We start from the raw sequence: 27,754 nt of genomic DNA on the forward strand, positions 1-27,754 counted from the left end.
TCCTGAACCCTCAAAACTGCATAATGCTAACTATACAGAACTATTTGTCTGTATTGTGGCTGTTAGGTGAAAATGAGCAAAACACAATGGGAGCATTGGTGTATAAAGCGATTAATGTCTTATCTTTGAATCTAGTTTTGCACTGAGAAATCATACTAAGTGCATATTGAAGTGACAGATTGTGATATTAGAATTGGACGTTAAAAGTAAAAAACACAGATAAAGACAGATAAATGCACATCTACAGTATTTAGTAAAGGCTTAGCAGTCAGTGGTGCTGGGAAATTATGATGCAATTATTTGAAAGCACACAGCTGTCAATCAAACCCCCTGACACCGAGGAGATGAGTTTGAGCTGGAGTCAGAAAGAAAGACAGAAAGATGGAGAGATCAAAGAGGCGTAATGGAAGGTGGAGGGGCAGAGGAGAGCAGCAGTTGTTGTGATGACTATTCAAACAAGGAAAGAAATAGAATGTGAGGGTCTGAAATGAGGCAATGAGTTTGGAGTTATGTAGTTCAAGCTGGTGAAGGTAAAGCAGCGGCTTCGCTCTGCTCGTGTCAGTGATCAGAGTTTGAGGTCTTTCCAGTAGTATAAAGATAAACTGACGTCAAAAAAACAAGGGCAGACAGATTTGGGCTGCAAATGCTTCCCTTTTTCTTTTCTTTCTTTATCACTGTTGTTTGTCTAATATCGAGCTGGTTACTTTTGCTGTTTATACCCATAAAATGCTGCTGCAATTTGAGTGCAAGCAGAGCAAATCTGTGAACATACAGGGGCTGTCTGAGTGCTAGAGCAGGGTTTTGCGTGAAAGCACGACAAAATCTGAACGTTAAATCAGTTTTGAATTAAGACAAGAAAATACTCAACCACATCATGTTTGTCGTGCATGCCCCTCATCCATCATATCATCAGGGCCAGTACCCAGACGGGGGGGGGGGGGGGTCACTGAGATTTCCTGCTCAGCCCACAAATGTCATAGAAACCCCAGAGATTTAATTAAGCCTCATTTCCCTCCTGCTGCTTTGCGCCGTGTCCCCGTCTCTCTCCGTCTCTGTCTGCAGCATCGCAGCTCTCCATCTCAGAAATGTGGAGAAACGTCCTGCTGAGTGAGGCTGACACTGTGTGCGTGTTTGTGTGAAAACGAAACCAGCCTGCGTGCACACATGAGCAAACCGGTGGGTTTACATCACTGACGGTGTGAGCATGAGCCACGAGTGGGAAGGAGGCAGTTGAACCGATGTCTCCGACACAGTCACTATATAAAGAATTTTGTCTGCTCACAGCAGGAGAAATAAACAAACCTGTTTGGATGTTATTTAGTCCTTGCTAACATAGATTGCACCTGTCATCTGAGCACACGAGATAGTCGCAACATCGATATGCATGCAGCTCTCAGGGGATCAGGGCTTCCCATCACACAACACGCACAGAAGAGAAGATAAAGACGTCCAGGAAACTTTTACTCTTGACTCCATAAGTCACCTCAGTTGCTTCGGTGCCTCCTGACCTCTCAGCTGCACTTTTCTCTCCAGCACCTGAGAAACTAAAATATCCATCGTATGTGATGTACAGTAAACTGCATGGCGGCTTCTCTCCTGCATCCGTCTCTCTCCACCCTTTTGGCCTGTCGCTGCCGTCTCCAGTGTGGAGCCAGACTGAATAATTAAACGAGTGAGCGAAAGATTCATGAAAAAAGTTTGGCTGCCGGAGCATTCCGAGGGCCTGCTGCTCGACACAAATCTGCAGAAACTGTGAGGGAAAGCAATAAACTCATCCATTTTTACTGTCTCCTTGCATCCCTGTACACTCAGGGAGGGAGAGCTGAGTGTGCTTCAGTGGCTAGATGAGCATGCAGGTGTTCCAAATCACAAAACAAGGCTGTGGTTGCTTTCGAGTGCTGATGTGATTCCAGCTTCTTGGATAGAACTGCTCATTTTACAACAGTGGGCAGATAATGTTGAGAAAATTTTATAGGCAACACAAGAGCAGCATGTTCAGGAGAATGAGAGACAAGGGACAGGAAGAATGTTAAAAAAGTGCTCCAGTCAACAATGGCTCTTTAAAAACACTACATATCCAATCAATGTAGTGAAGCCAAGCGTCTTACCTTATTTTAATGTCTGTGGACCTAAATAATGTCTTATTTGCAGAATTGACTGTAATGAAAGCAATTAAGTAAATTAAACTGGTGTCTATGTGCCCCAGTGGTAGGAGGAGGTACATCAGAGCAACATTATCACGGTATCAACAACTGCAGACAATGGTGCATGGAGAAGGTTTGCAGAGACAATTTGATGTCAGCTATATTGTTTTTGTTTGCACCACTGAGAAATGCATAAAAAGACTGAGGGAGATTTTCAGAGAGACTGTAGGAAAAGGAGAGGAAGGGAGTGCATGTGGAGCAAGAGAAGGCTTTATCGTCTGAGTTCTCCTCCTATAACCTCTCTCTCTCCTCCCGTCTGTTTACACCCCACTGTACTCTGCATAGAGCCCTGTGATCAAAGTTCGGCCCCCTGAGTCTAATCCACACACAGACACACAGCATGGAAACCAGATAAACACCCTGAGTTTCAGCCAGTTTCTTCTGAACACTCACTGGTTCTGATGAAGCACAGTCGGTAACACTTAGTCATTCCCACACACGCTCGCTCATGCACTAATGTGTGGTTCAACAGTATCGTTCTGTGTAATTAGAGAAGATCTGGTTTCTCAGGTAAAGTGAAGGGGTCTGAAATGGGGACACAGTCGTTTAATCCTGGCTTTGAATGTGCAAGTGGGACATTGTACATTGTGTCTCCGTACAGTGAGAATGTAGTGTAACTGAGAGTGTAGTCCATACGGAGAGTGTCATGTATATGCCAGACCAGTATATTTTTATGAATGTAATATTGGTAATATTGCAAATAAAATGTTTCTTGAGTGAAAAGCTGTTTAACTTCTAGAGCAGATCCCAAAGTGTCCATTGATGCCAAATGTGTCAGACTGAATATTAGAGTTTTTCAGATTTTATTGAGATTTTATCTATTTAGACACTTTCACATGAACTCATAGCATATTTGTTAACAACCTCATCATCAATCAGATTGGTTGTATTTCATCGTGATGTATATATATATATGAAAGCCACAATAATTAGAATGGAACTGCTTTTGAAAGTATGCTGAGTGGTTATACTAAGTTCTATTTAAATCACACAAGCAGTGATAACATGGACCTTTTATTTATTACAAAAACTGTATCATGTATAAAGATGAACATAAAACATCATGCTGCAGCTGAGTCCATGTCCATGAGGACAAATGAAAATGTCCAGCTTCTGCCACACTCTGTGGTATATGCACAAATGGAAACTTGAAAAAGAAGTGCTGAAAAAATAGAACAGATAAGCCAGTGCCAGATCATCATGTCTCATGTGACAAAATATCGACAATATTAACACTGTTAAAAAACACCCACCAGTTTCAAATGATTTAACCATTCTGAAGGTGATAGATTTAAGAGGTATATGAGGCTGCACCAGAGAAATTGAGTTTTGGGAAGCGTTGTTTTAAAAGATGTGCAGATCAATGTTTCCAATCATCAGTGAGAGAACACATCAGTCGCTCAGCCCAAGGACACTACGACTGAACTGAGCTAACTGGCTCTGAATCACATAATATTATTGTTAATTCTGTTTTAGGCAAATAGCACAAAGTCCCCTCGCTTCATTCTGTAATTTTCTGGTGAAGTGGTGCGTGAAAATCAACAATTATGAAGCCACAAAGTTGCTATTAACCAATCAACACACATCATCTTGGTGATTGTCTCCTGCACATCAGCCGCCCACTTGTTACCGTGTGATCGAGGGCATCAGTCTCACACTATTATGTTTCACACGGCAGTTCAACAACATTGAGTGACCCTCACAAAAGCTTCTACCTGGATGTTTCGACAGAATTAATTAAACGTGATTGAATTTCTGTCAAATAGAGGAATCTGATTACTTTTCAGTGGCAGAAGATGTTGTGTTTGGAGTGAGGCAGGGGGAGGGGGTAATTGTTTGAGTTGGTCTGAATCCAACAAAGAATCATTTTTACAATAAATTCAAATAGATGCTGCAATTTCGAAGTGAATGAGATGAGAGACGCTGATAAAGGCATATGGTGAAAATCGGTGAACCGTGAAAGCAGCTTGAGGCCACCCACCAAACTCGTCAGTCCTTGTCTCTCTCCATCCATCTCACTACTAATGTCCTGGTCAAGTGTAATATTGATGCAGCTCACTAAGAGCTACAGAAAGATGAAGTAATAGTCATAATTAATGCACGGATCCATTAGGGCTGTCCTTAGGTGTCATAGCACATCATGACAGTCCGGAGATTTTATGCATTAAACTGGGTGACGCAGGTTGAAGCACGACATGACTCGCTGTCTGTTTCCGACTGATTCTCTAAACGACAAAGCTTTCCTCGAGCTACCACAGATCTAAATTCCGAGTAAATCAGCCGCTGACGCACAGACTTTCTAACAAGGCTTCTTGCTTCAGGTCGAGCCCTTGTCCGTCAGTCATTTACTACAACCACCGCTTTTTTTCTCCTCGTAACACATCACATCTCACAACCGATTACCCCTCTCCTGTATAATACGTGACATTCTGCAAAGTGCTGCCTTTTTTACTGTTGCTAAAAAGCCATTTTTGGCACCAATAGCCACCCACTTGTGTTGCGAGCTGCATTTCAAATAAATTCTCTTTCCCCAAAGTGACAATGTCTGTGGGGAACTGTGCTCAGACATATTTGCATCTGTAGCATTTGAATTAGGCCCTTTTGAAGAGAGAAATGTGGATGCAAAGTGATGGGATGAGGGAGACGTCCGCAAAGGTGCAGGGTGTTTTATCTGCCACACACACGTTCTTTGTGTCCTCACATTGGATCAGGGAGAGTAAAGAGGGCTGCAGGGGTCTTTTTCCATTAAGGATCTTATTCTGTTAAACCCTCTGTCGTGTCTTCCCAGACAGATACGAACCGACTTCAAAGGTGTTGGTGGAAACAGCTTTAACTGAGTGCTTTTTCTCCCTCCTCTTAAGAGCTGGCTTAGCATTTAATACAAAACACACACACTTACACAAATACACACATTTGTGAGTCTGTTGCTCTTGTTCTAATTTATTAAATTAGTGCCCTGGAATTTATTTACAACAGGAACAATCAGGGTCATGTTAGCAGCTATGTCAGGCTGTATTTAGGTACAGTGGAGACAGATGATAGCATTTGCATGTTAATATTTGGTAATCAGCACAAAACACAGCTCAGGCTGATGGGAATGTATTTGAGTTTAATATATGAGGTATTTATATCGTGATTCTGCCTGTGTTGTACTTTTGATAGAGACTTTCATGGACCTTGTAAAATTTGCCTTTATGAAACGTTTTTGTCTCATTTATGTTTGATGATCTATGGCCTGAGAATGGAAGTACTTCAGGGAGTGAACAGGGGCAAGTGATAGAAAAAATATTTGCTCTTTGTGCACTCCTTTCTTTTTGTTCCATAAAGTTAGATTGCAAAAAAGAAGTAGAAGACAACGCAATGAAAATGAGCCACACCAATATATCACATGGGACTGCCAGTAAGCACTTTGAGCTTCAATTATTCAGCACCACTTTCCCTCTGAAAAAGACCTAAATCATCACACCCTCTTAAGCACTGCAGAGATCTTTTTGTACTTGTGTGTTTAGGTCCGTATGCAGGAGTTTGCATATGTGCACTTTTGTATATTTAGTGTTACAAAGTGTCCCCACCCCTGAGGATCTGTGGCTGTGACAGAGTCTGTGAAATTCAAAAAGGTCAGTGAACAAACTGTCGTCCCGTGCTGTGTTCTCTCACATGCTCCTCTTCAGGAGAAATCAAAGCTTGAGCAGGACTGAACCCTCACATGCAGCGTGGGGCATTGGCTGCATTATTTTAAGGCTGTGCACCCATGCATGCTGCTGCATGCGTGCAAGCAAAGCATAGATTCTGCATACATGGATGCGTGTCTCCTCACTACTTTCCTCATTGACTCTAGGTTATTCCGAAATCTGTTTTCAACTGAATTATTCAAATGTGCTTTCCCTCTTAGTTCCAACCCAGTGGTACATGTTAATTTGCAATTAGTCCCACTTTATCCCGCTGATCTTTATGTGTACATGCTGCTATTACACATCACAATAAACCAACCCCTGCAACCGGATCTCTGAATAACTCAAAGTCAAGTGGTGCGAGACAGTGGGATACTTCTCCTGGTGTCGCTCCACACAATTAACACTGATTGTGCTGCACCAGCTCTGTTTGCACGCACACAGTGAAGTATGTTAACTGTGGTTAAAATTACCACAAACACATCAGTGCATTAAACCAGAATAATACTGGCTACCCCTGCACTGCATTGCTGTTTTATTACAACCAACCAATTAAAGTGCAGTGTGCACCGACAGACTAACTAAAGGTGATATGAGGCTGCCACAATTTGACTGAACGTTGGTTCTGCCATTTTCCTGCTTGAGCAGTGACATATCAAACATAAAGCACCTCCACCTTTTTAAGCTCCCATTGTATATTATTATTTTCCGCCCATTAATTTCAAAAAGGATGGGTTTTTTTAGTAGATCAGGTGCCATATAAGATGACCTGAGCCGTCCTGCAGCAGCCGCAGGTTCAGTTTTAGTGTGACACGCATGAAATCCAAATTTGTACATTATAATTATAAACCATCAGTTTTCAGCACATGAACTGACAGTCTGTGATCTGAAAAAAAAAATCTAGGTTGGTAACAACCAAGAAAAATTAGGATTTTCTAATGTCGGTTCAGATAAAGGACAGTGATCAAAGGAGTGACATAATGATCTAACTTCTATTTAATCTAATCTAGATCTATATGATGTCACTTTTAAAATCCTCTCCTCTCCTGCCTGTGTGAATGGTTCAGTCTGCTGCTGGTGTCGCCCTCATATTATGATGTGATGTGAAGTTGGCTCAACGTGTGTTTCTCCGCAGCCCAGAACAACCCTGAAGGCAGCGACGCATGTCAGCCAACTGAAAGGTCTCAGATGTGGAAAGCAGTTTGACCTTGTGTGTATACATATTAAAGGCAACCGGGGGTTGGAGTCCATTTTTATATCAGTAACCCCAGAGAAAGGTTTAACTTTCATTTCATGACGAACGCCACTAATTCATCTTGCAATCCAAGTGTTCTTCTCAAAGTCTTAAAGAAAATGATCTGTCTTCCACATCAGTGAAGCAGTTTTCATTTTCCAAAGGCTCACTAAAAATAAAAAGCTCTTTTTACTCGAGTGCCTTTAGATAAAGTAAACGGAAAAGGTGCTGGCCCTGTGCAGCTCAGTGGGACACTCTTGTTAAATCGTGTTTGATGTTCAGCGATCACCTCAAAGGGGGCAGGGAGGCGGCGGCTTGCCTGTGTTTTGAGACTGCAGAAGTGAGCGAGCGCAGGAGCCGTACAGTACTGAGTCTAAGAACAAAGGCACACAATGACACAGAGGAAGGAATAACAATGAGTGCTGTGCCGCAGTGTTGTGTGATTCTACAGCGAACAAAGACACAAAGTGTGTGTGTGTGTGTGTGTGTGTGTGTGTGTGTGTGTGTGTGTGTGTGTGTGTGTGTGTGTGTGTTAGGGATTATTATCAGAGCATGAGAAGCATGAACTGTATATATTATTTCACTAATTACTATTCTGTGCTCTAATTACAATGCAACAAGGACACATTCAGCTCACAGAGCCTTGTTCAAGTAAAATGTCTGTAAGTCAGTCATACCCAGATCCAGATGCTGGGGAGAGAAAAAAAGTTTGTTTCTTCTTCTTCTGTCTCCTCTTTGAAACTCTGATCTGAACCCTGTCGCTCCTCTCTTTCTTCATCTGTTGTCAGCTTTGCCTTGACTTATCCTCACTAAAATGTCTGGAAAGATATACCAAAAAAAAAAAAATCCTGAAAGTTTCTGCTGAAACAGCATCATAAAAAAAGTTGTCATCCATCAAGACGACAATTATGAGGCTGATTTAGGAGACAGGCAGCAGAGTTAATCTAATTTATGATGGCCACGGAGGAGGATCTGATCAAGATGCAAAGTAGATCTAAAGTTGATGGCTGACTAAAGTTTAAAAGGGAAGATATGTAAAGTGGGCCGCTGTCTGACCAGAGAAACGGGGCTACATATACTATAGTTGTGATAACAAACCATTAAAGGTCCCAGCTCTTCTTAGAATGGCACAGTTTCTTGACAGATCAGATATGCAATATGCAACTTTATACGGTTTACTTTTAAATATCTTTTCAGGGGCCGCTGTGGCTCAGTAGGTAGAGAGGGTTGTGCTCTAACCAGATGTCGGTTGTAGTTCAATCCCCAAACCCTCCGGTCTGCAATCCGAAGGTACCTTGGGCAAGATACTGAATACCCAGATTCCCAAGTTGAGGCCCCTTAATGGTCTGCGATACAAAAAGTGCTATGTACATTTGTATATAAAAGCACTGTATGAATGTGTTACTTCAAAGGACACAGACTGTGACATTCAGAAATCCTGTAAAAAAGAAAAGCCTACCTCTGTCTTATTCTATTTCTAATTTTAAACGAAAACTAGTTTGGGGAAGTATAAATATGATGATTTTTATGCATATAACTTAGAAAACTGCTATGATGTGCATGTTGTCTCAAAAGCAACAATACATCAGCACATTGCCATTGTTCCCAGAACTAAAAGATGATAGCTTCAAGTACAGCAGTCAGCGTGATTGCATTTTTTCTGCAACTCTGGTATAATTTGACCTAGATTTAGATGCTAGCTTTGAAATTCAGATGTCTTAATGCAAGGTTTTTCATTTGCTTCTGACCATTGATGTGATCACTACCAAGCACCACCAGGTCTAAAGATGATGATTCCACAAGGTATATGTCCAGTATTACATCTGCAGTCTCAACCAAGGGTCATCCAGCAGCCAGGTACACACATTAGACTGTATATAAAAACGAATCTAGACTCCAGGTTCAGAGAGAAAACAGTGCAGAAGTGCCCTGGGACCTGTGTTCTCTTGGATGACCATTAGAGGCTGACTCCACTGTTATTCTCTATAGAAGTGATCATACAGAGATTATGGTCAATCTTTAGGTTCAAGTGTTCTCCAATACATCATGATGTTAAATGTTCCACTTACGGTCCAATCTACAATAAAATAGATGATAAAGCATGGTTTGCATTGGGGCTCTGTAACCATGCGTTATGTATGTCGTATGTTTACTTCTGGTTTCAAACAACCAAGATGGCGCTGGCCAAAATGCCAAACTCAAGGCTTCAAAATGGCAACTCACAAACCAATGGTTGATGTCACCCATGGGACTGGCTAAGGTGTGGGCAGAGTCTTTTACTGGATCTGGGTCAGACACCAGTTCAGGGGTCCCTATCATGTCCTGGCTGACTGAAGCCCTCCCCTCAAGCCAATCTGCCATAACCACTTCTGGTGGAAGTATTCATAATCACTGAAGTAAAATTAACTTCAAGCAAAAATTTAAATACTCCATAACAATATTTCAATTTTTTAAACGTACCCCAGAGTAAATGTACTGATTTACCTTCCACCTCTGATAATAATGGTGACGAGTGAGCTCAGCCGCAGGCCAAACCACTAAATCTGGCTGCAGATGAGTTATTGCTGGATCATCTCTTTACATCTCATCTGTAGTCATAAGATTCATGGAGTGAATGAATGGTTGAGATAACGTACGTACAGCATATAGACTCTGTAATGAGGTTTTCTGTGCGGCGAGTTTACTTTAACACAAGGTGAGAAGCTCAGCGAATTGAGGATTACCTCAGAGTCAATCTGCCGCTTTCTCTGTATTGAGCGAATCAGCCGAGGTTTCAGGACGCACCCCCCGTAAAGCTGCCCTACAGGTGCCTCGCTTTTCCATCACAGCAACAGCCAGGCACTGCTGAGCAGGTCCAGGAATCACAGGCAGGGATTTTGTCTGCAAGGTGACCTGTCAATTCCTTGGCATCACCCAGGAGCTGGAGGAAATTGATGGGTAGGAGGGAACCTGGAGGAGGGGCAAAGCTGGTCCAAAAATTCCTCTTTAAATGTCATCAGGAAAATAAAAAAAAATGTGTCCTGTCTAATCTGATGTACTTGAAGTCTGATGGTTTTCTCTGTTATGCTGTGACACTGCCTGAGGGAATCAGAGATGAAAACTTAACAAATCATTAGCCGTCACAATATATTCTGGTAACTTGGTGGAAAGAAAAGTTATAAGCATGAAAAGGAGGATGTCTCAGAGTACAGAACAGTTTCTGTTGATATGTGTCTGCATATATACTGTGAATGTGTAGCATATTCTGAATTATATACAGTAGTGGTCTGTGTTAAATATCTGTGTCCCGTGTGATTTCTGCACTGACTCTTTCCAAGTAAAAACCCATGGTGCCATCTAGTGACTGCACACAGGTCCACACCTGATGGGCTCATGTATAGAAACGGCCACTGGAGAGCAGCATGTTTCTCAAACAGCTCTACCAAGCTTGATCATCTTTGTGTATGTGAAAAGTACAATGTGTGGAATATATGTGGAGAGGTGTCATTAAATTAAATTCAAACATAGAGAGGGAAATGACATGTAGTGTTCTTGAACTGGTTAGCAATATGTGGAGCAGTAAGCTGCAGCATCTGGGTGTACATGTGTCAACTGCATCAATCTGATTATTCCAGAGGTTTGTCTTTGTGCAGCAGCAGTGACTCAGCTATAGGATTCTGTGGATTCATCCTGCAGCCGGTCGTTACTCGGCTAAATTACTGCAGGTCACTTTTACAATTTCAGAAAGAAAGCTGCTACCAGCACAGACCAAGTAAACAGCCCAAAGCAAACAGAGCAGGCACTGCACTAGTGGTCATAATGTAGTTAAACAGGAAATGAGCATCTTGTTCTTTGTTTGCCTTATTGATGAATAATGAAAACATGTTTGATTGTTGTTAATTTATTTTAAAAACTGTGTTCACATAAAAACAACATATTCTTATTAAAGCCTTCAGCAGTTCTACTGAGCAGTTCTGTGCATCAAAATCTTTACTAATTCAACATGGTCATTGTGTTGTCGTGACTATACAGAAAAAACCCCAATAAAATACAAAGACTCTACTGAATGACCATAAATCTACAAATAAAACATCAAACATTATATTATCAAAAAGGTTTCATCACGTTTCCAGCTATCCGATGAAGTTGGTGACATAAAGTCTTCCATAGGCACAGTGGCTTTCCACACTGTTACCATGTACATATAACAACAGCAGTTTAATTTCCAGTTCTTTCTTTCCCTGAACAGTGAAGCTCACTTTGACTTTTAGGTTTGGTCTCAAGACAAAGTTGATGTTTTACTTTCACCTGATGAGAAACAGCACAAGAAACAGAGGGCTGGTACAGATGTCAGTCCACATCTGTAAATGTGGAGTAGTGTATATATTTGGTCGAATATCTCTACAACATTATTCTTATTGCACTCTTACCCTTTTATTGTGTCGTGTATCATACCACAGACATTACCAGGGACACAGTGGCTAAAAGTTAAATATCAGATTTGATACTTTTTGAGACTCTAGCTAGTGTATATACAAAAAAATCAAGAAGTTAACAATCTTTTAAAGCTACAGTACATCATCTCCATCATGTATGTACACATACATATGGCTTTGTGTATGGTACAGGACATGACAAAGTACAGCATATATCCACAGTGTGGCCTCCACCAAGGAGGTTGTGTTTTTAATTAGTGTGTCTGACTTTTAGCAGGATAACTCGAAGGCTATTGAACTAATTTCAGTGAAATGTTGTGACAGGATGGGGCATGACCCCAGGAAACACCCATTACATTTTGAGGTGGAATGGACCATTCCAGGAAAGTTTTTTTTAATTGTCTTTAGCTTTGTGAGATAGGGCTTTCTCTAAGCACCTCTCTTGTAATATCAGTGCTGTCATTCTGATAAGAAAGCATAAAGAAAAGTACAATTTTCATTAAATAACCTATTAATTAATAAATACAAACTTGTTCATCTCTTGATTTACGCAGCTGAACAACAAGTCACATAATTATACGAATGCATGGTTAGTGTGAGTGGTAGAAAGCACATAAGGCCATTTTTGAGAGCAGCAACCATAGTGTAAAGTTGTGCGACACCAGGAGCCGGTCAGATGCTCATGTTGTCTACATTATGTAGGTGGAGATGTGTTTGTGCAGCACCGGTACCTTCTGATAGGAGCCGTTTAAAGGCCAGAGTTTGTGGCATTATTCTATTCTTTCAAGAGACAAACCAGTTGTTATTGGTTAATACTCAGACACGCAGTCGATCAGTGCAGTATTCGGTGGAGGTATTTCTCTGGGTCACTCTCTCCTCCTCTTCTCACTCCTGAGCCCACCCTGACTGGTCTCCCAGAAGTCCCTGCAGGGCTGTGGCCTGCATTTAGTGCCACTGTGGTCCCCGCACCTCTCCCTGTGGTCCCTACAGGGGAGTGTCGGTGTGGCTCTGGACTGCTGTGTGCTCCTGCCTCAGAATCAATCTCCTCTCCTGCATCCTTCCCCTGGCTGCTTGCTGAGCTCTCTCCAATCCTAAACAACAATGATGCTTTTGTTACAACAATACACAAATTGTGAGTGTAAAAGAAATAGTTTTAGTCAGCAGCATTTTTACCTGAGGTGATTGAAGGCGCGTAGCCAGCGTGACTCCAGAGCATCTCTGCCATGGGTCCTTAGCCCTCTGCGGTGGTTACGGGCCCTAAGTCCTATCAAGGCCTGAGCCAGCTCAGCCTCATCTCTTTGGCCCCAAACCAGCTGGGCCCTCTGTTCTGCATCCTGGTCCCCTGCTGCCCTGAACAGTCTCTGGAGCTGCAAAAGATTCACGTTGCTGAAGATGTTCCCTGAACCGGCCTTCCTGCTCCTCCTCTCGGCCAGCCGCCACAGCGGGGGGGGGCTCGCCACCATAGAGGACGGTGGGGAGGTGGGTCCAGTATCCATCCGGAGTAACACAGGGGAAAAGTGGCATATAATGACGCTCCTCTCTGCAGAAGAAGAAAGAGTTTCAGCTTGTTAGGATTTGTTTGCAACAGTGAAATTCCCCAAAACAACAACAGAACCCAACATGCAGTGTAGAGCACTGAGAGGGTGCGTCACAACACCTGCAGACACCCGTCACAATGAAACGCAGGTCCTCTGCTCTGACTCTTTAATCCTACTTTAGGAAGTGTGACGAGCTGTGCTTCAAAGCCCATTAAAACCACAGATGGTAACTTTATCTCCCTTTCCCCCTCATATGCGTTTAAGTGGGACACAAACAAAGAGACATCAGCTGAGTGACCATGATCACACTTAGATTACTTACACAGTCAAGAACGACCCACCATTAACATAAAATGAAATATACTAAGGATGTATAGTCATTGATTAACATGAATAAATCTTATTTCAGGATCTGCTCCACATGAAGCCAGAAGTGTTCCCATGTCTCAGCTGTGTTTCCCCCATTATTATTTCTGCAACCTTCACTCTGATTTTTGATTCATAGTGACGGTTGCACATCTAAACTCTTCTTTATGAGCAGAGAATGACAAACACTTGACAAACAGCAAAACATACCTGGGATAGATCATTTATGAGTTATATCTCCTCACTGTGCTCACACAATGCATATAGGCATTATACCAATGTATATACTGGACTTTTGTTCTACTGCTATTTATTAAAATCATACTGAAATAACTTCTGATATTGTTTTATCACTCGATCCAAAAAGGAATGTATTTTCTTTTTAAAACCTGCTATTTCCAAGTTACATATTCTTTGTGAGATAAGCTTCAGTTCCTACTTTCGCACATTTTGTTCTACGGGTTTCATAGCTGCTATATTAACATCCGGTTATAATGTGAGGGAAAACATTCAACTTAAAGTCAAGAATTCCCATGATACACTGGTCATTAGAGGACACTGTCTGTGCTTGTTTTGTTGTTGCAGACAGACATATTCATCTGCATCAGAAGTAGGTTAACACTATGTGAACGTCACAGGTTTCTTCATTCTCCGCCTCCCACTGTGGTTTGGTCAGTCAGCTGTTTGCTGTGAGAACTGTACACAAACCTGAACCGCTGCAAAAAATAAGAAAGTGGAAGTCTGAACGATCTCTGAGATGTTCCCGATTTTTGCATTTCAGATGAAATACGATGCACCGACTGGAACAACTCACTGCAACCTACATACAATCCTGCTGAGTTCCATTGTTCTGCGGGGAAAAAGGCAGCGAATAGAAATCACGTGGGAGTCATGTGAAGAATGAAACTTACCCGAGGATCGAGCGATGTGTCCGGCAAACTTTGGTGCTATCGCATCGCTGCTTCTTCTCCAACACAAGCTGACGGAAGAGACTCAGAAGATCAGCGTGTTTACTTGCAAACACTTTCTGTCCTTGAGTCCTCGGTCGATCACAAACCAGGGTCACTGGATCACCAATCAGGAAACTGCTGCCCTCTGATCCCGCCCCTGAGCCTTGGAGTGACGCTCGATTTCAACTAATCACAGACAAGGATTGGGAGGAGGCGGGGTTTGTGTTTAACTTGCACGTAGGTCGCGCGCTGCAGTCGCTGAAATCCATTGACGTCAATGAGCCTGGGCTGGCACGAGGAGCGTCTGTCAATTATACGAGAGGGAAATAACACGTGAGCATCCTGCGATCACAGGATGACGCACAATGGGCCCTGAACACATCACTGCTGTAACAGAGCTCATTGTATTTTATTATAATAACAATAGTTTTATATTCATGTCTATTCAAAACAGCCAAAGACGACAAATAAAAACCAGAAAACAAAACATCAAGAACCAAATCAAGAAAATGTTGTTTAAAAATGACACAAATGATATAATAGAAAATACAAAAGCACATAGAACAATGTTTCATTGATGATTTGAATTATGAGAATGATTGTCCCCTCTGTAAATGTTTTTGTCTTTGATTTGCTTATATTTACATCTTTGCAATTTGAAATCTCAATGTTTGAATTGAATTAATATATCAAATAATGTTATAAAAGTGCCACAGGCCTCTTGTTATTATGACACTGGGTGGATGTCACAGGGCCGGAACCAGGGGGGAACTGGCTCCAGCTGAAATCTTTGGCCCCGCACATCCCCTGGTATTGTCATCCGTCCTGAATGTGTTTCATGTGACTGCTTGTGATCGGATCTCACTTCCACGCTCTACATGCAAATGAACAAATACGTATTTTAGACAAAATGATGTTGTTTTGAGCCGGTCTGAGCTCACAGATGTGTGTGATGTCACTGAGTGTCTGTGTCGACACAAGCATGATTCCATGATTCCTTTAGAGGACGTCAGCTGAGTGGGAGGTCCTTTAAATGTGGACCTGAAGGGATTCTCACTGCTAAAAGAATGTGGACACGTGGCCCAGACCACCTCCGAATGTGGTCTGACGTGATTGGATCTCTATCTGATGTGAGTGCATTCACACCTGTACTTAGAGCTGTCAGCTTGTGATCGGATCACAAAAGCCACATGTTAATACCACGTGTGTACGGGGGCCTTGGATTGAAGTAGCCCTTGATGTATTCTGTTTTTTGTTTTTTTTAATGAACTAGTCACTTTCTAACAAAAGATATTAAAATGTGTTAAGCTGTAGGGCGGTAAAAAAGAATGACAAATTGGCACCTATTGTGCATGGATGTTGGACATTTAATTGGCCCCTTTACAGCCCCCAACCTAGAAGAATCAAAGATCCGCCACTGATATATATATATGTAAAAATATATATCAAACACTTCATGTTATTATGACTCTTCCTTGTGTTTTCACAGTGAAATCTGAAAACCATCAACCACGTGTTTTGACCAAAAGGGTGGAGGAGGAAGAGGAGGAGCAGGTTTTCAATTACAGGCCAGCCCCTCTCTCTCTCTCTCTGTGACCCAGCCCCCCAGCACATCCAACAGAGGAAACGGAAAAGACGAAACATACAAGAAGCTTTTTCATTTCAAAATCCCGGGGCTGTGGAAAGAACAGAGAGTTCATCCTTTTTTTAAACCCAAGCGTGTCCGCCTTTGAGGGGGGGGCTTCATCGTCAGACCTCGACCCGGACCCTTCCTCTGCGTTATTTCTTTTCCTCATCTGTTTCTTTTTCCTCCAGCTGTTTGCAGCTGGCAGAGAGCACCCGCCCTGTTTGGGAGGAAAAAAAGAGTGATCGGAGGAGGAGAGAGAGCGAGAAAGAGAGAGAGATGCAACCCCAGCCTTCCCAGCCTCCTCAGGTGAGGAGGAACATCCTCAAGTTCCTCCGGAGCTTCTTGGGGATCAGCCGCATCCTGCAGATCGTGTTCGGCGCCGGGCTGTGGGTCACCATCGCCGCCAACAAGTACGAGGGCTCCATCCACTTCGTGCTCTTCGTGGCCGTGCTCTTCTGGCTCCTCACCCTCGGCCTCTTCTTCCTCACGCTGCTGGACAAGCAGGACCTGGTGCCGCTGCTGGGTGGGAAGCGGTGGCTGTGCACCAACCTGGCGCACGACGTGGCCGCCGTCGCGCTCTACCTGCCGGCCATCGGCGTCTTGATCTACAAGACGGACCGCAACTCGTACTGCAACCTGCAGCTGTACAAGCACTTCTGTGTGTTCAAGATCTACCTGACGGCCGCCGTGTTCGCCTGCCTCTGCTGCGTCTCCTACCTCCTGTCGTTGGTGTACGAGGCGTACAGGAGGTGCCGGGGCGAGCAGACGGTCATCTGATGATGGTGCTGGAGAGGTGTGATGGAGGAGGGATCCACACCAAGATGAGGAATAGTTCACTTCACTGTAATTTAACTCAACAGCTTCTCCAATCTCAGATTCATCACACCAAACTGTTTAGCCTGTTTATGATGAGGCAGCATCACTCTGTGGCCTTATGTGTTTTCTGTGTTGCTGACATGATAACAGTCCAACAGAACCCAGGATGAGAGTCTGATTGGATCTAAGTTAGTTTGACAAAGTAGAATGGCTTCTTGAAATGTTTGTGTCCCCGTTTGTTCCCGGCCCGGCCTTCACCTCTTGCGTTTATCGACTAACTTAATGCCTTTCCCCTCGTACAGAACCATGATAATATTCCTGTCAGGATTTATTAGAGTGTTTAGTGAGTTTACAGTACAGCACATTTTGTAGATTTGTGTAGTCGCAGTTTTTACACTTTTGTCTCCTCACAACAAACTTTTAGCCTCAGTGATGTGACAGCATCAAAATCACTCTGTGGCCTTATAGTCAGTGTGTTTATGGGTTGCTGACTTGAAAACAGCCCAACAGCTTCTGGTAAAGCCGCCTCGATACCCAGGATGGGTTTATGTTAATAGGGCTAAGTATTATTCTTATCTATTGAAGCACAAGTCTTTGTCTCCCAGTTTTTTATCATTACTTTTATCGACTAATCTAAAACCCTCTTACAGAATCATTATAATATCCCTGTTGGGACATATTATAATGTGTGTGCAGTGAGTCTACAGTGCAACGCCTTAACATGATGAGATATGCAGATTTGTGTTGTTTTTTTCACAGGGGACTATTTTCAGTATCTTTTTTAAAGTATATAAATATATTTTTTATCTGTTTATATGTTTTGTATGAAAGCAAACTGAAGGGTGATGGAGTAACTTGCGGACATCCTTTTGTTTTGTGTCACTCTCTTGGGGACAGTTTTATCAGTGGCTTCTGACAGATTGCTGCATACTCAACAAGGCTGTGATGACAACAGACCAATAATACGGATGTGACTGGTGCTACTATGTGTATGCTGATCAAAAAGTATTTATCATGTAAAGCCAAAGAGCAAAAAAGAGCAAGAATAAAGAGCAGTACGTCAGAGATAGTGAGGTTTTTCTTTGGTTATGACTGTGTTTTTGTTCTTAGACGTGTTATAATCATTTTATTTGACTTGAATTTAAACAAAGAGGTGGACCGTGTGCACATATTCTGCGTTTGGTGGCTTTTCCCAAATGAAACACAGATTTAGAGCAACGGAAGCCCTCAAGCCCTTCCTGTTGGGAGATAAAAGCCCTGGCCAATCAACACAGATCATTTAAGATTTACCACTTAACCACATGAAAGACACAGATCCTTTCAATTAACCTGTGCTGCAGACAGTCGCTCACACGTGCACATGCACAGACAACGTGTACGCATGTGCTTTAATGGTAGAAAATGTGTTGCATGAGAGTAATCCTACTTTCAGAAACGTGTTTGTGTGTATGGTGTGTGTGTGTGTGTGTGTGTGTGTGTGTGTGTGTGTGTGTGTGTGTGAGTGTGTAATCATCTGGGAAAAGGCTTGTTCTTACCGGAACAGTCTGTTGGGGTTCTGGAGGTGGTCTCACTTGCAGCCAATGAAAGCAAAGCCAAGCAGCGGAAGATGATTCAGTGTCTCATCTATTCCAGTCAGTGTGCAGCTCTGAAGAACCAACAGCAGGACACGTTGCTATACAAGCACCCAGAGCCACACAGTGAAGACTCTGTTGGATTACCTTTAAGAAAGCACCATTAATGTGTGTGAACGGCCGTGCAACATTTTGTATCCCTGCTCTGCACACTTGTTGCTGGCATGGGAACAGGATTGTGGTGAAACAAGATGCAGATTACAGTAATAACAAGTGAGCACACATTTCCTTTTCGGGGCATTTGTCAGCCGTCTAGGAAAAGGAGTCTTGAGGTTGAAGTGTTGAATTGCCACTTCTCCAGAAACACATGCAAGAATCATAGCCGGGGCAACAAATGTGCAGACATTTGATTTTAAAAACAGCTGCAATAAACAGGAACACTACAGAAGGTCTTTGGTTGCTTTCAAGAGTATCTGCATTTTTGTTTTCCTGGTCATGATTCTGGAATGTAATTGTCAGTATGATTACAACTGCAAGACAGCAAATATATGTAATATAGGTGATAGGTGTAGAGAAAAAGCTAAATATAGTCTTCCAAAGATTATCTGCTGATACCTAATTTAAACAGACATCACTGACTTATTTCAGCCTCCTAAAATGACCATACATAGACAGAGACACACCGTACAACCACAAGGGAAACTTAAGTTTGTTGCTTAGTTATTATTTGATTTAAATTTGTTCTTCAGTGATAAATTATGTGAAACTGTACATTATGTCATCCTATAGATAAGTGATGTTTCTATGCAGTGACGACAGTAGGGAGGTGTGTGTGTGTGTGTGTGTGTGTTGAGAGCAAAGTGACATCTGTGCTTGTCACAGGAGTGGAAGGGTTAATGTTAACCAGCTGCAGCTCCAGGATATAAATCTAGCACGTCTAAAGGAGGAAAGCAGCCGTCCCCCCCAAAAGTCTCTCTCACACACACACACACCATCTCCCCCTCTGAGATTTCCACAGAAGTGTTGTCCGTGTCCACGTGTCGGTGACTGCAGAAACACAGCTGTATACAGCCAGATGGAGACAGCTCACAACAGCCCTGCGTGCTGCATAAAGACAGCACTGGACCCAGAGAGTTTCATATCGAAAGTAACTGTGGGCACTGAATCATTTTGAATTTTCTGGAAAGCTCACAACTACAGCATGTGCTGACAATTAAGACCAGAGAATGATTCTCCACATTTAACCTGAGAGTCCTTCTGAGCTTACAGGCTCCTCTATGACCACAGATGATCTGATCAGGTTTGTCAGTTTTCCACATGAGCCCATTTCAAATTTAACGCTTGAATTTCACATCAATAAGAAACACGAGGCTGAACTCTCCAGTTGCCTCCTTACACAATAAGAAGGGTGTGGACTGAAGTGAGGCTGTTTTTCCCCTCAGTGAAACACACAGTAAAGAAAAACGCTGATACTCAAAGTTGGTATTAGGACATATAGAGGCAGGCGGTTCTCTGCAGTGCCGATTGTATCATATTTATTTTGGTTACTCAACCAAAGAGACATTTCCTGTATGTGCTCTCCCACCCATCTGCAACAGCCCATAAGTCCAGCAGTCATCATAACCTCCCCAAATGCTCTCACTGGCCCTCCATGAGAATAAAGCATGGATACTGTTGCCATGGATTGATGTGAATTATCAAAAAATAAATAAAATTGTCCCTGCCACAAAATCTAAAAGTCAGTTGCAAAGTCTAAATGGACAATGACATGATTGTGACTCACTGCTTTAATTCAATGACTGGTGAGGTTGAGAAATGGCAAGAATGTCTCTCAGTTCTTTTTTTTGGTTCTCGGTTCTTCTCAGTACAAGTTGTGAAAAATATTTTCTTTTTTGCTTCTTCCTCCCAAAATAGTACATGACCCAGTATGAGCTGCAGAACACCACCAACAGAGCTGGTAGACACAACATGTTTGGCTCCTATTTGTTCTTCTTTTACCAGGTCAGACTGTTGCCGCCAAAAACAAAAATCAGTTGAGGTCTTCTCGCAAAAATAAAATGTTCAAATATTTGGTTATTAAACAACTTTTTTCTTTAAGATTTAACTTTTTAAAAGTTTTATTATTGGGAAAATTGCACATATTTTCTCAACAATGAAAAAACACCTGATTTCATAATATATGGTAGGTTTGCCTTTCCTCATGTCTGATTTAAAACTATATTACCGTATGCATTGGAAAGGTGATTGGCTGCTTCTCTGTTTCTGTATATTAGCTGTGAATTAACAGTGACTCCAGTCTAAGTGATGACGGACAAAGTCCAGTGCTTGTGTGCCAAATGCTCTCTGTTCCTCCAAAAGATAACACGAGGCTCACCTAGTCAAATCAATGTGGTTATTATTATTACTTTCCGTTTCTCTCTCTCCACTGAGGTCCAACAAAAAAAAGAAACCGGGGAAGTTTAAAAACAACTTACACTCTCTTGGTTTGACAAACTGCTTAAAGTATATATATACATATATATACGTGGATTTTGAATAAGCTTAATATTGTCAAAGCATGACATTGGAAGTCTAAGATGGAAAAACAACCAAACTGTTAAACTATAATCCATATTTTCATCTGCTTTGTTTTAAGCCAGAGTCTGGTGTCGCACACAGTTTACTGAACCAGGTGCATTAGTTGGTGAGAACCCACTCAGCCATATTGGACTGGAAGAGCCTGGTCTTTCTTAGGATAAAGCACTTCCACTGGAAAAAACCCGCCAGGAATTTGTGTGGGCAATTCCCAGAGGAAGTGTCCCATCCTTCCCCAGAGCGTCTGACTGTTTTCCTGCTGACAGTCCTTGTCTCTGATCTCATTTGAGAGGCCAACATGTAGGCACATGAAACATGAAAACACAGACGGGCTCACGCAGCAGAGCTCTGTTAACCACACTTTCATCCCATACTGCTGAGATGCACATTCCATGAGAGGAGAGAGGGGAGAGAGGGGCTGGGAAAACAGATGCAGACTGGCAGAGCAAGTGAGGGGAAGATGTGCAAAAATGCTTCACCCCAGCAGCAGGAGTTTGAGACATTTCCTGTCTGTGTAAAGGCATAAATGGGTACAGTGTTCCAGGAGCTTGGCTCTGACACTGGTCAGGTTATAGTTTCCTAACACAGTAACTGCTCGGATGATACTTCTGAATGGACACAGTGTTTAAAGGCTGAGGCTGCTATAGTGGTGAGAAATCCTGATAGCTATTTATAGAGCCTTGAAAATACCACAGCTTCGCTCACTCTGCCGATCATAGCCAACATGTTGAGAGCGTTTGAGTGGGTGAATGAGTCTGAGAGAGTTGGAGAGAAACCGTGGAGGGAGGGTGTGTGTTTGTGGTTGCTGGGTGGATGAATTCTCTCATTTCCTGTCTGACATTTACTGATTCTTGCCGTGTAATTACAACCGATGTTAACAACACCTCTGTTATTTATCACCTGTGAGTTATACCTCCCTAAAACAACACTTTAAAGAAGGATTTTAAAGTGATGTGTAAAAACCAAGACAAACGTAAGAGCTCAATTTTTCTGTTAAACCACACTGTTGTTGTGTCTACATATCCCCTTAGTTTAATCTGGCCATAAAATAAGAAAATATGACTAAGACCATGATACTGGAGAAAATAAATAACAATCATTGTCACTGTGACATGTGCCCCCTTTAGATACACACACTTCTTGTCTCGTATTTTACATTTATCTTTGGTTTTTATCACACATTTTATGTATTTTTTGTCATATTCTTATTTTTTTTGGTCACATTTCTATATTTTTAATCATGTTTTTATTGATTTTTTTCATCATATTTTTATTTCTTCATTACCATATTTGTATTTCTTTTTTTAACAGATATTTATTTTTAAATAGTTTTCATGCTGCACCTTATTTAACAGTCTCAGGGCTGCAGTGCTAACTGATGTTGTTTTTTGTGCCTCTGTGTTTTTTCTGCTCAAACTTGTAAACTAATGTTTTTTCACCCACTAGGTGGCGGAATAGAATCAGGGTTAGATTCACCGAAGAAACACAAAGTTTGTTTCTCTTATTTGCAACTTTTTAAAACAAAATTTTATTCTAGACTCACAGTATATGATTACTACTCATGACGCTCTCTCATTAACAGAGAGTCACCATTTTGGTTATATCATATTTTATTGTGTAAAATGATGATGACAATGTTAATCATCTTCATACTTTGGAGGTGTAAGTATATCAGTTAGATTATACATTCACTATTTCTATAACAGCATATTGTATGGTATTGTATATAATGATGATAATGACAGTATGGTTTATTATTAAATATTGATTTATATTATTTATTGATACACGAGTTACTATTGATAGTATTATTATTATTTAATTGTTGTTTCTTGTCCCACTGTTTGACCAATAAAGAAGAATGGATAGATAGATTATAAATAGATAGATAGATAGAGAAACACAAAGAAAGTCAATAAAGAAGAATGGATAGAGAGAGAGAGAGAGAGAGAGATAGATAGACAGATAGATAGATAGATAGATAGATAGATAGACAGACTGATATATAGATAGATAGATTATAAATAGATAGATAGATAGAGAAACACAAAGAAAGTCATTAAAGAAGAATAGATAGATAGATAGATAGATAGATAGATAGATAGATAGATAGATAGATAGATAGATAGATAGAGAAACACAAAGAAAGTCAATAAAGAACAACCACAGTATGAAGGTCGAGAACTGTCCCGGACGTGACGCCCACCGCTCTCATTGGTGGAGAAATAAAAATTGGCCGAATCTCATTGGCTGTAAAAACCAGGAAGTGAAGTGGTAACCAATCCACGTTACAGAGCTCTCGGTGGTTTGACAGCAGCGAGTGGACCTGACTGCTTCTCTCGACTTGAACACCGTCGGGATTCATTCAGAGTGTTTCAGATCATTGAACACAGTATTCGAATCCATCATGGCTGCCTACAAACTGGTGCTGATCCGCCACGGAGAGAGCAACTGGAACCAGGAGAACCGCTTCTGCGGCTGGTTCGATGCCGACCTGAGCGAGACCGGGGAGAAGGAGGCGAGGAGAGGTGGACAGGCCCTGAGAGGTGAGCAGCACTCGGTCACTTTTCATCCCACTCTTCTCCGCTGTGATGTGTCTGACATGCTGTGGATCCTGTGCACGTCTGTGGTTACATAACCGACTCTGCATGAGACAACCGACCCCCCCTCCCTCCAGCCTATAGGAACACGAGGGCGATGTGGAAACGTGTAGAAGTGATGGTGTTGTATGGATTCACTGGTGCACTGTTCAACCAGACAGGCCTGTGGTCTGCACTGAATGGGGAATCACAGAGGAACATATACCACACAGGTCCATATTATATATAAACCTCCATAAACCAGACTGCAGTGTATCCAGAGGTGCATCCATTAGGTGTGAAATCGAATAGTTGATTGAAGCAGCAACTATTTAGTAGCTATTATACAACAGAGTCCATAAATATCATTATCAATTCAATTATTTCTTTGTTTTCTGGCTTTGACTATTTCAGAATATTTCATTTGATTATGATCTTTCCTGCTCTTTTTTCATCTACAACAATATCTTTATATTTCTGCCCTAATCTTGTGTGATCTTCAAACTGCTTTTGTTTCCTATTGTTGCCATTTTTAACTTGTAAAGCACCTTGTTACTGTGCTTTGAAATGTGCTATATGAATAATATATAATATTACAATGGTTATTACTATCTTGGCAATTGTCGATTCAATCTTTTAAGGTAAATATTCTCTTATTCCAGCTTCTTAAATGTGACAATTGGCTGTTTTTCTTTCTCATATGTGACAGAAAATTGAATATCAGGCTATTTTACTGTTAAACAAGCATATATGAAGATATCAAACCTTTTATATGCAGGTTTACTTTGATACTTTAATGATTAATAATATGAAGTATCTGGAGATGAATTAGTAATGAAAACTCTTATTATCTGCAGCACTAAGTGTTACTTGTTTTCAGGGCTTAAGAGCTTTTTCTTTTCCCTCTTCATGGCTTCATTTATAAATTATTTTTAATGCAACAGGTTCACACTTGTTCCCAGAAGGCGTGGTGTGGAGGAATTTACTAACCAAACAAGTCTAAAAGAAACAGCCACAGAATTTAAGTCGATTTATCTTTTATTGGTTACAGTCTGAATGCATTCAACCCTAGTGTCCCTCTCTCTAAAGATGCTGGCTTTGAGTTCGACATTTGCTACACTTCCGTGCTGAAGCGGGCCATCAGGACACTGTGGCTGGTCCTGGACGGCATTGACCAGATGTGGGTGCCTGTGCACAGGACCTGGCGGCTCAACGAGCGCCACTACGGAGGTCTGACGGGTCTGAACAAGGCAGAGACGGCCGCCAAGCACGGAGAGGCTCAGGTGAAGATCTGGAGACGCTCGTTTGATATTCCTCCTCCCATCATGGGCCCAGACCATGACTACTACACTATCATCAGCAAGGTGAGATATGGTATCTGCAGAACAGACACACAAACAAGAGGCTTTGTTCACTTGTGGGGAAACAAATGTTTTTGGACACATTGACCGACTGGATCAACTGAGTCCACACAGGCAGAACAAAGAGGATGCATGATGACAAAAGATCTCTGCAGTCAGTGGCCATGAATGAATGAAACCTGAAGAATGAGTGAACACGGTGGATTTGAGGTCATGTGCGTATTTGTGTCTGCAGCATGGTCAAATCGAATAAGCAAATGTGTTACACAGAGCAAATCTCACAGCCACAGTAAAGATTTAGCCTCATACTATTTACTGATGCTATTACCTAATAGCACATGCAAGGTGAGTTAATATACGACCAGCAAGAATGAGTTCTCCTAGGTTCAAGTTCAAAGTTCACATGGTAGAGCTCAACTGATCACATGTCAATCTCCCCTCGCAACAGAAGTTAAAGGTGTAATAACAGTGTCGTGGACTTAGACGATCAGTGATCACCAATGTGTTAATATTGTTATAAGCTGATTCTTTCATGCCTCCAAATGAAAATGAATGAAATAATAATGTCCGCTTTCCATCCGCTAACATAGAGGAGACAGCGTTGATGACCTATACACAGCTTTACTTTTCCCTCTAATACATCTCAAATTTGAGGATTTATATATCTTCAGAATCACTCTAACAGGACACAAATCGCTAGTTTACAGCAGGGCATAACTTTCTGAAGTAAACAATTATGTTTACATACTGATTGTCTTCCTCACAGGATCGTCGCTATGCGGACCTGACTGAGGAGCAGCTTCCCTCCTGCGAGAGCCTGAAGGACACCATCGCACGGGCGCTGCCCTTCTGGAACGACGAGATCGCCCCTCAGATCAAACAGGGGAAGAGGGTGCTCATCGCCGCCCATGGAAACAGCCTGAGGGGGATTGTTAAGCATCTGGAGGGTGGGTGGTGCTCTGATTCCACTCATCACTTTACTTTAGATGGCGATGGAGTGCTGTTATTTCAAGATCTGTTTCAGTTTCGTAAACTCTGGCACAAAGATATTGTCAAGAATCTTAGTAAAGAAAATCGTTAATCGTTGAACTGTTGTGGTGTTCGAGTGACATCAGGTCGACGGATCCAAACAATGTGTAACTGTTGTGTTTGTGTGCTGCTACCTGCAGGAATGTCAGATGAGGCCATCATGGAACTGAACCTGCCCACAGGCATCCCCATCCTCTATGAGCTCGACAAGAACCTGAAACCTGTGAAGCCTATGCAGTTCCTGGGAGACGAGGAGACTGTACGTAAAGCCATGGAGGCCGTGGCTTCTCAGGGGAAGGCCAAGAAGTAAAGTAATAGGAGACAAAATACCGCTCTCTGTGGGTGATAGTATCGACTGGCCTCAGATTAATGTTTTTGTTTCTAAACCCTAATTTATTTTTGGATGATCTACCCTAGATCAGAGATGACCTCACTCGTAGGATATATTAGAGATATAAATTAGAGAGCCACAGTTCTCAAGAGATTGTAAGTAATTTTTGCCAAAAAGGTTGTTTTAACCTTTAATGAGTTAGCATTGAACTGAAATCCTCAGTATTACTGAGAAAGACAGTTTCTTATTTGAATACTTGAATATTTAACTAATTGCCCGTTTACTCCGTTTAACATTCCTGTTTAAAATGGATTATATAGTTTAAATGTCTTTTGAGAAAACAAAGATATTTGCTGTGATGTCCTTGGTTTTGACAAAATGCTGATTAAAGAAATTACAGATAAAGAGTTAAATCCTGGGCAACGTGTAGAGAATCATTTGGCTGACTGCTCTTGTTGAGGTATTCGCTTGTACTGTACATCTTTATGAGACACTGTTTTTCAAATGCCCTGATTATGGTCAGGAAGTTAAATCTGAGCGTCTCATCATATTGACTTCTGCCCAGGATGCCAATATTACTGCCATGGCAAATTAAAGATATTGTAGTCTATTATAATTCAATTTAAAATGTACTTTTGAATAAATTATATTTACACACACTGGGCATTTTTAGATTTAGTTAGACACCTTTTAAGAGCAAGGGACCTATGCAAAGGCTGCAGACTTATTTGATCTCACTTTTCAAAGCATGTTATCGATGCATTCTAGTGATAAAGGGATGTCATTTAGCAATCTCTTGACAGCATGATGAGACAGTGAAAACAGTTCCTCTCTCTTTATGTCTCTGTCTTCTGTTTGTGTAATGTCCCTGTGTGTTGTCACAGCCTGTGTTGTGTCAGACTATTCGTGCTTTTCTTTTTGTGTCTCACCAAGTTTGGTCATTTTGAACCACTACTTTACGATCAGCTTTTCCCTCTTGGTGTCGTGTGATGTATCCATGTGCCTCAACCTTCTAAAGTATATGACTGCATCAGCAGAGGTGGTTTTGGGTGAACAGTCTGTGAATGGAGCATTTGTCTACAGGAAATATAATTCTATTGGCTTAATGTACCCTGAAAGTTCTGATGTAATAAATGTGCACTTATCCAATCCAAATCAATACTTTGTGTTCTTATATATTATTTGGTTGTCTATTGATTTCTTGATTTGCAAGCAAGGTTCAGCAAAAACTACTGGATGGATTACCATTAAACCTGGTAGAAGGATGTGTGTTCTATACTCATGTGTTGCTAGAGAGGAACACATAGATGAACAAAGAATGGAATTCATATCAGGATTAAAAGATGAAAAGTTAAATATTACATTAGAACATTTGCTCGGAAAGACATGAAGGAATAAACATCATCTTCTAACGAACTGCTTCAGAGAAACAGGACTAAAAAAAGTTGTTACTACCACTGCTCCACACTCCAGTCCAGAAGGTGGCGG

General features: G+C 41.6%; 3 protein-coding genes across 3 annotated transcripts; 2 read left to right on the plus strand and 1 right to left on the minus strand.

Moving 5' to 3' along the window:
- Positions 1–10,973: 10,973 nt before the first annotated feature.
- LOC109629733 (arginine vasopressin-induced protein 1) lies at positions 10,974–14,677 on the minus strand. Its single transcript, XM_020087588.2, has 3 exons — positions 14,340–14,677; positions 12,698–13,064; positions 10,974–12,615 (listed from the first exon to the last, which is right to left on the minus strand). The coding sequence occupies exons 2-3, from the start codon at positions 13,018–13,020 to the stop codon at positions 12,357–12,359; spliced, it is 582 nt and encodes a 193-aa protein (XP_019943147.2). The 5' UTR covers positions 13,021–13,064; positions 14,340–14,677; the 3' UTR covers positions 10,974–12,356.
- A 1,273-nt stretch (positions 14,678–15,950) lies between these two features.
- Positions 15,951–17,886, plus strand: marveld1 (MARVEL domain containing 1). The gene has a single exon (XM_020088295.2). The coding sequence runs from the start codon at positions 16,282–16,284 to the stop codon at positions 16,780–16,782; it is 501 nt and encodes a 166-aa protein (XP_019943854.2). The 5' UTR covers positions 15,951–16,281; the 3' UTR covers positions 16,783–17,886.
- Positions 17,887–23,161: 5,275 nt separating this feature from the next.
- On the plus strand, positions 23,162–27,421 carry LOC109630772 (phosphoglycerate mutase 1-like). The gene is made up of 4 exons (XM_069539221.1): positions 23,162–23,512; positions 24,635–24,909; positions 25,673–25,853; positions 26,076–27,421. Exons 1-4 carry the CDS (start codon positions 23,374–23,376, stop codon positions 26,243–26,245), a joined length of 765 nt encoding a protein of 254 aa, XP_069395322.1. The 5' UTR covers positions 23,162–23,373; the 3' UTR covers positions 26,246–27,421.
- The last annotated feature ends 333 nt before the right edge of the window (positions 27,422–27,754 follow it).

This window comes from Paralichthys olivaceus, chromosome 14, assembly GCF_024713975.1.
Source record: "Paralichthys olivaceus isolate ysfri-2021 chromosome 14, ASM2471397v2, whole genome shotgun sequence".
Taxonomy (NCBI): domain Eukaryota; kingdom Metazoa; phylum Chordata; class Actinopteri; order Pleuronectiformes; family Paralichthyidae; genus Paralichthys; species Paralichthys olivaceus.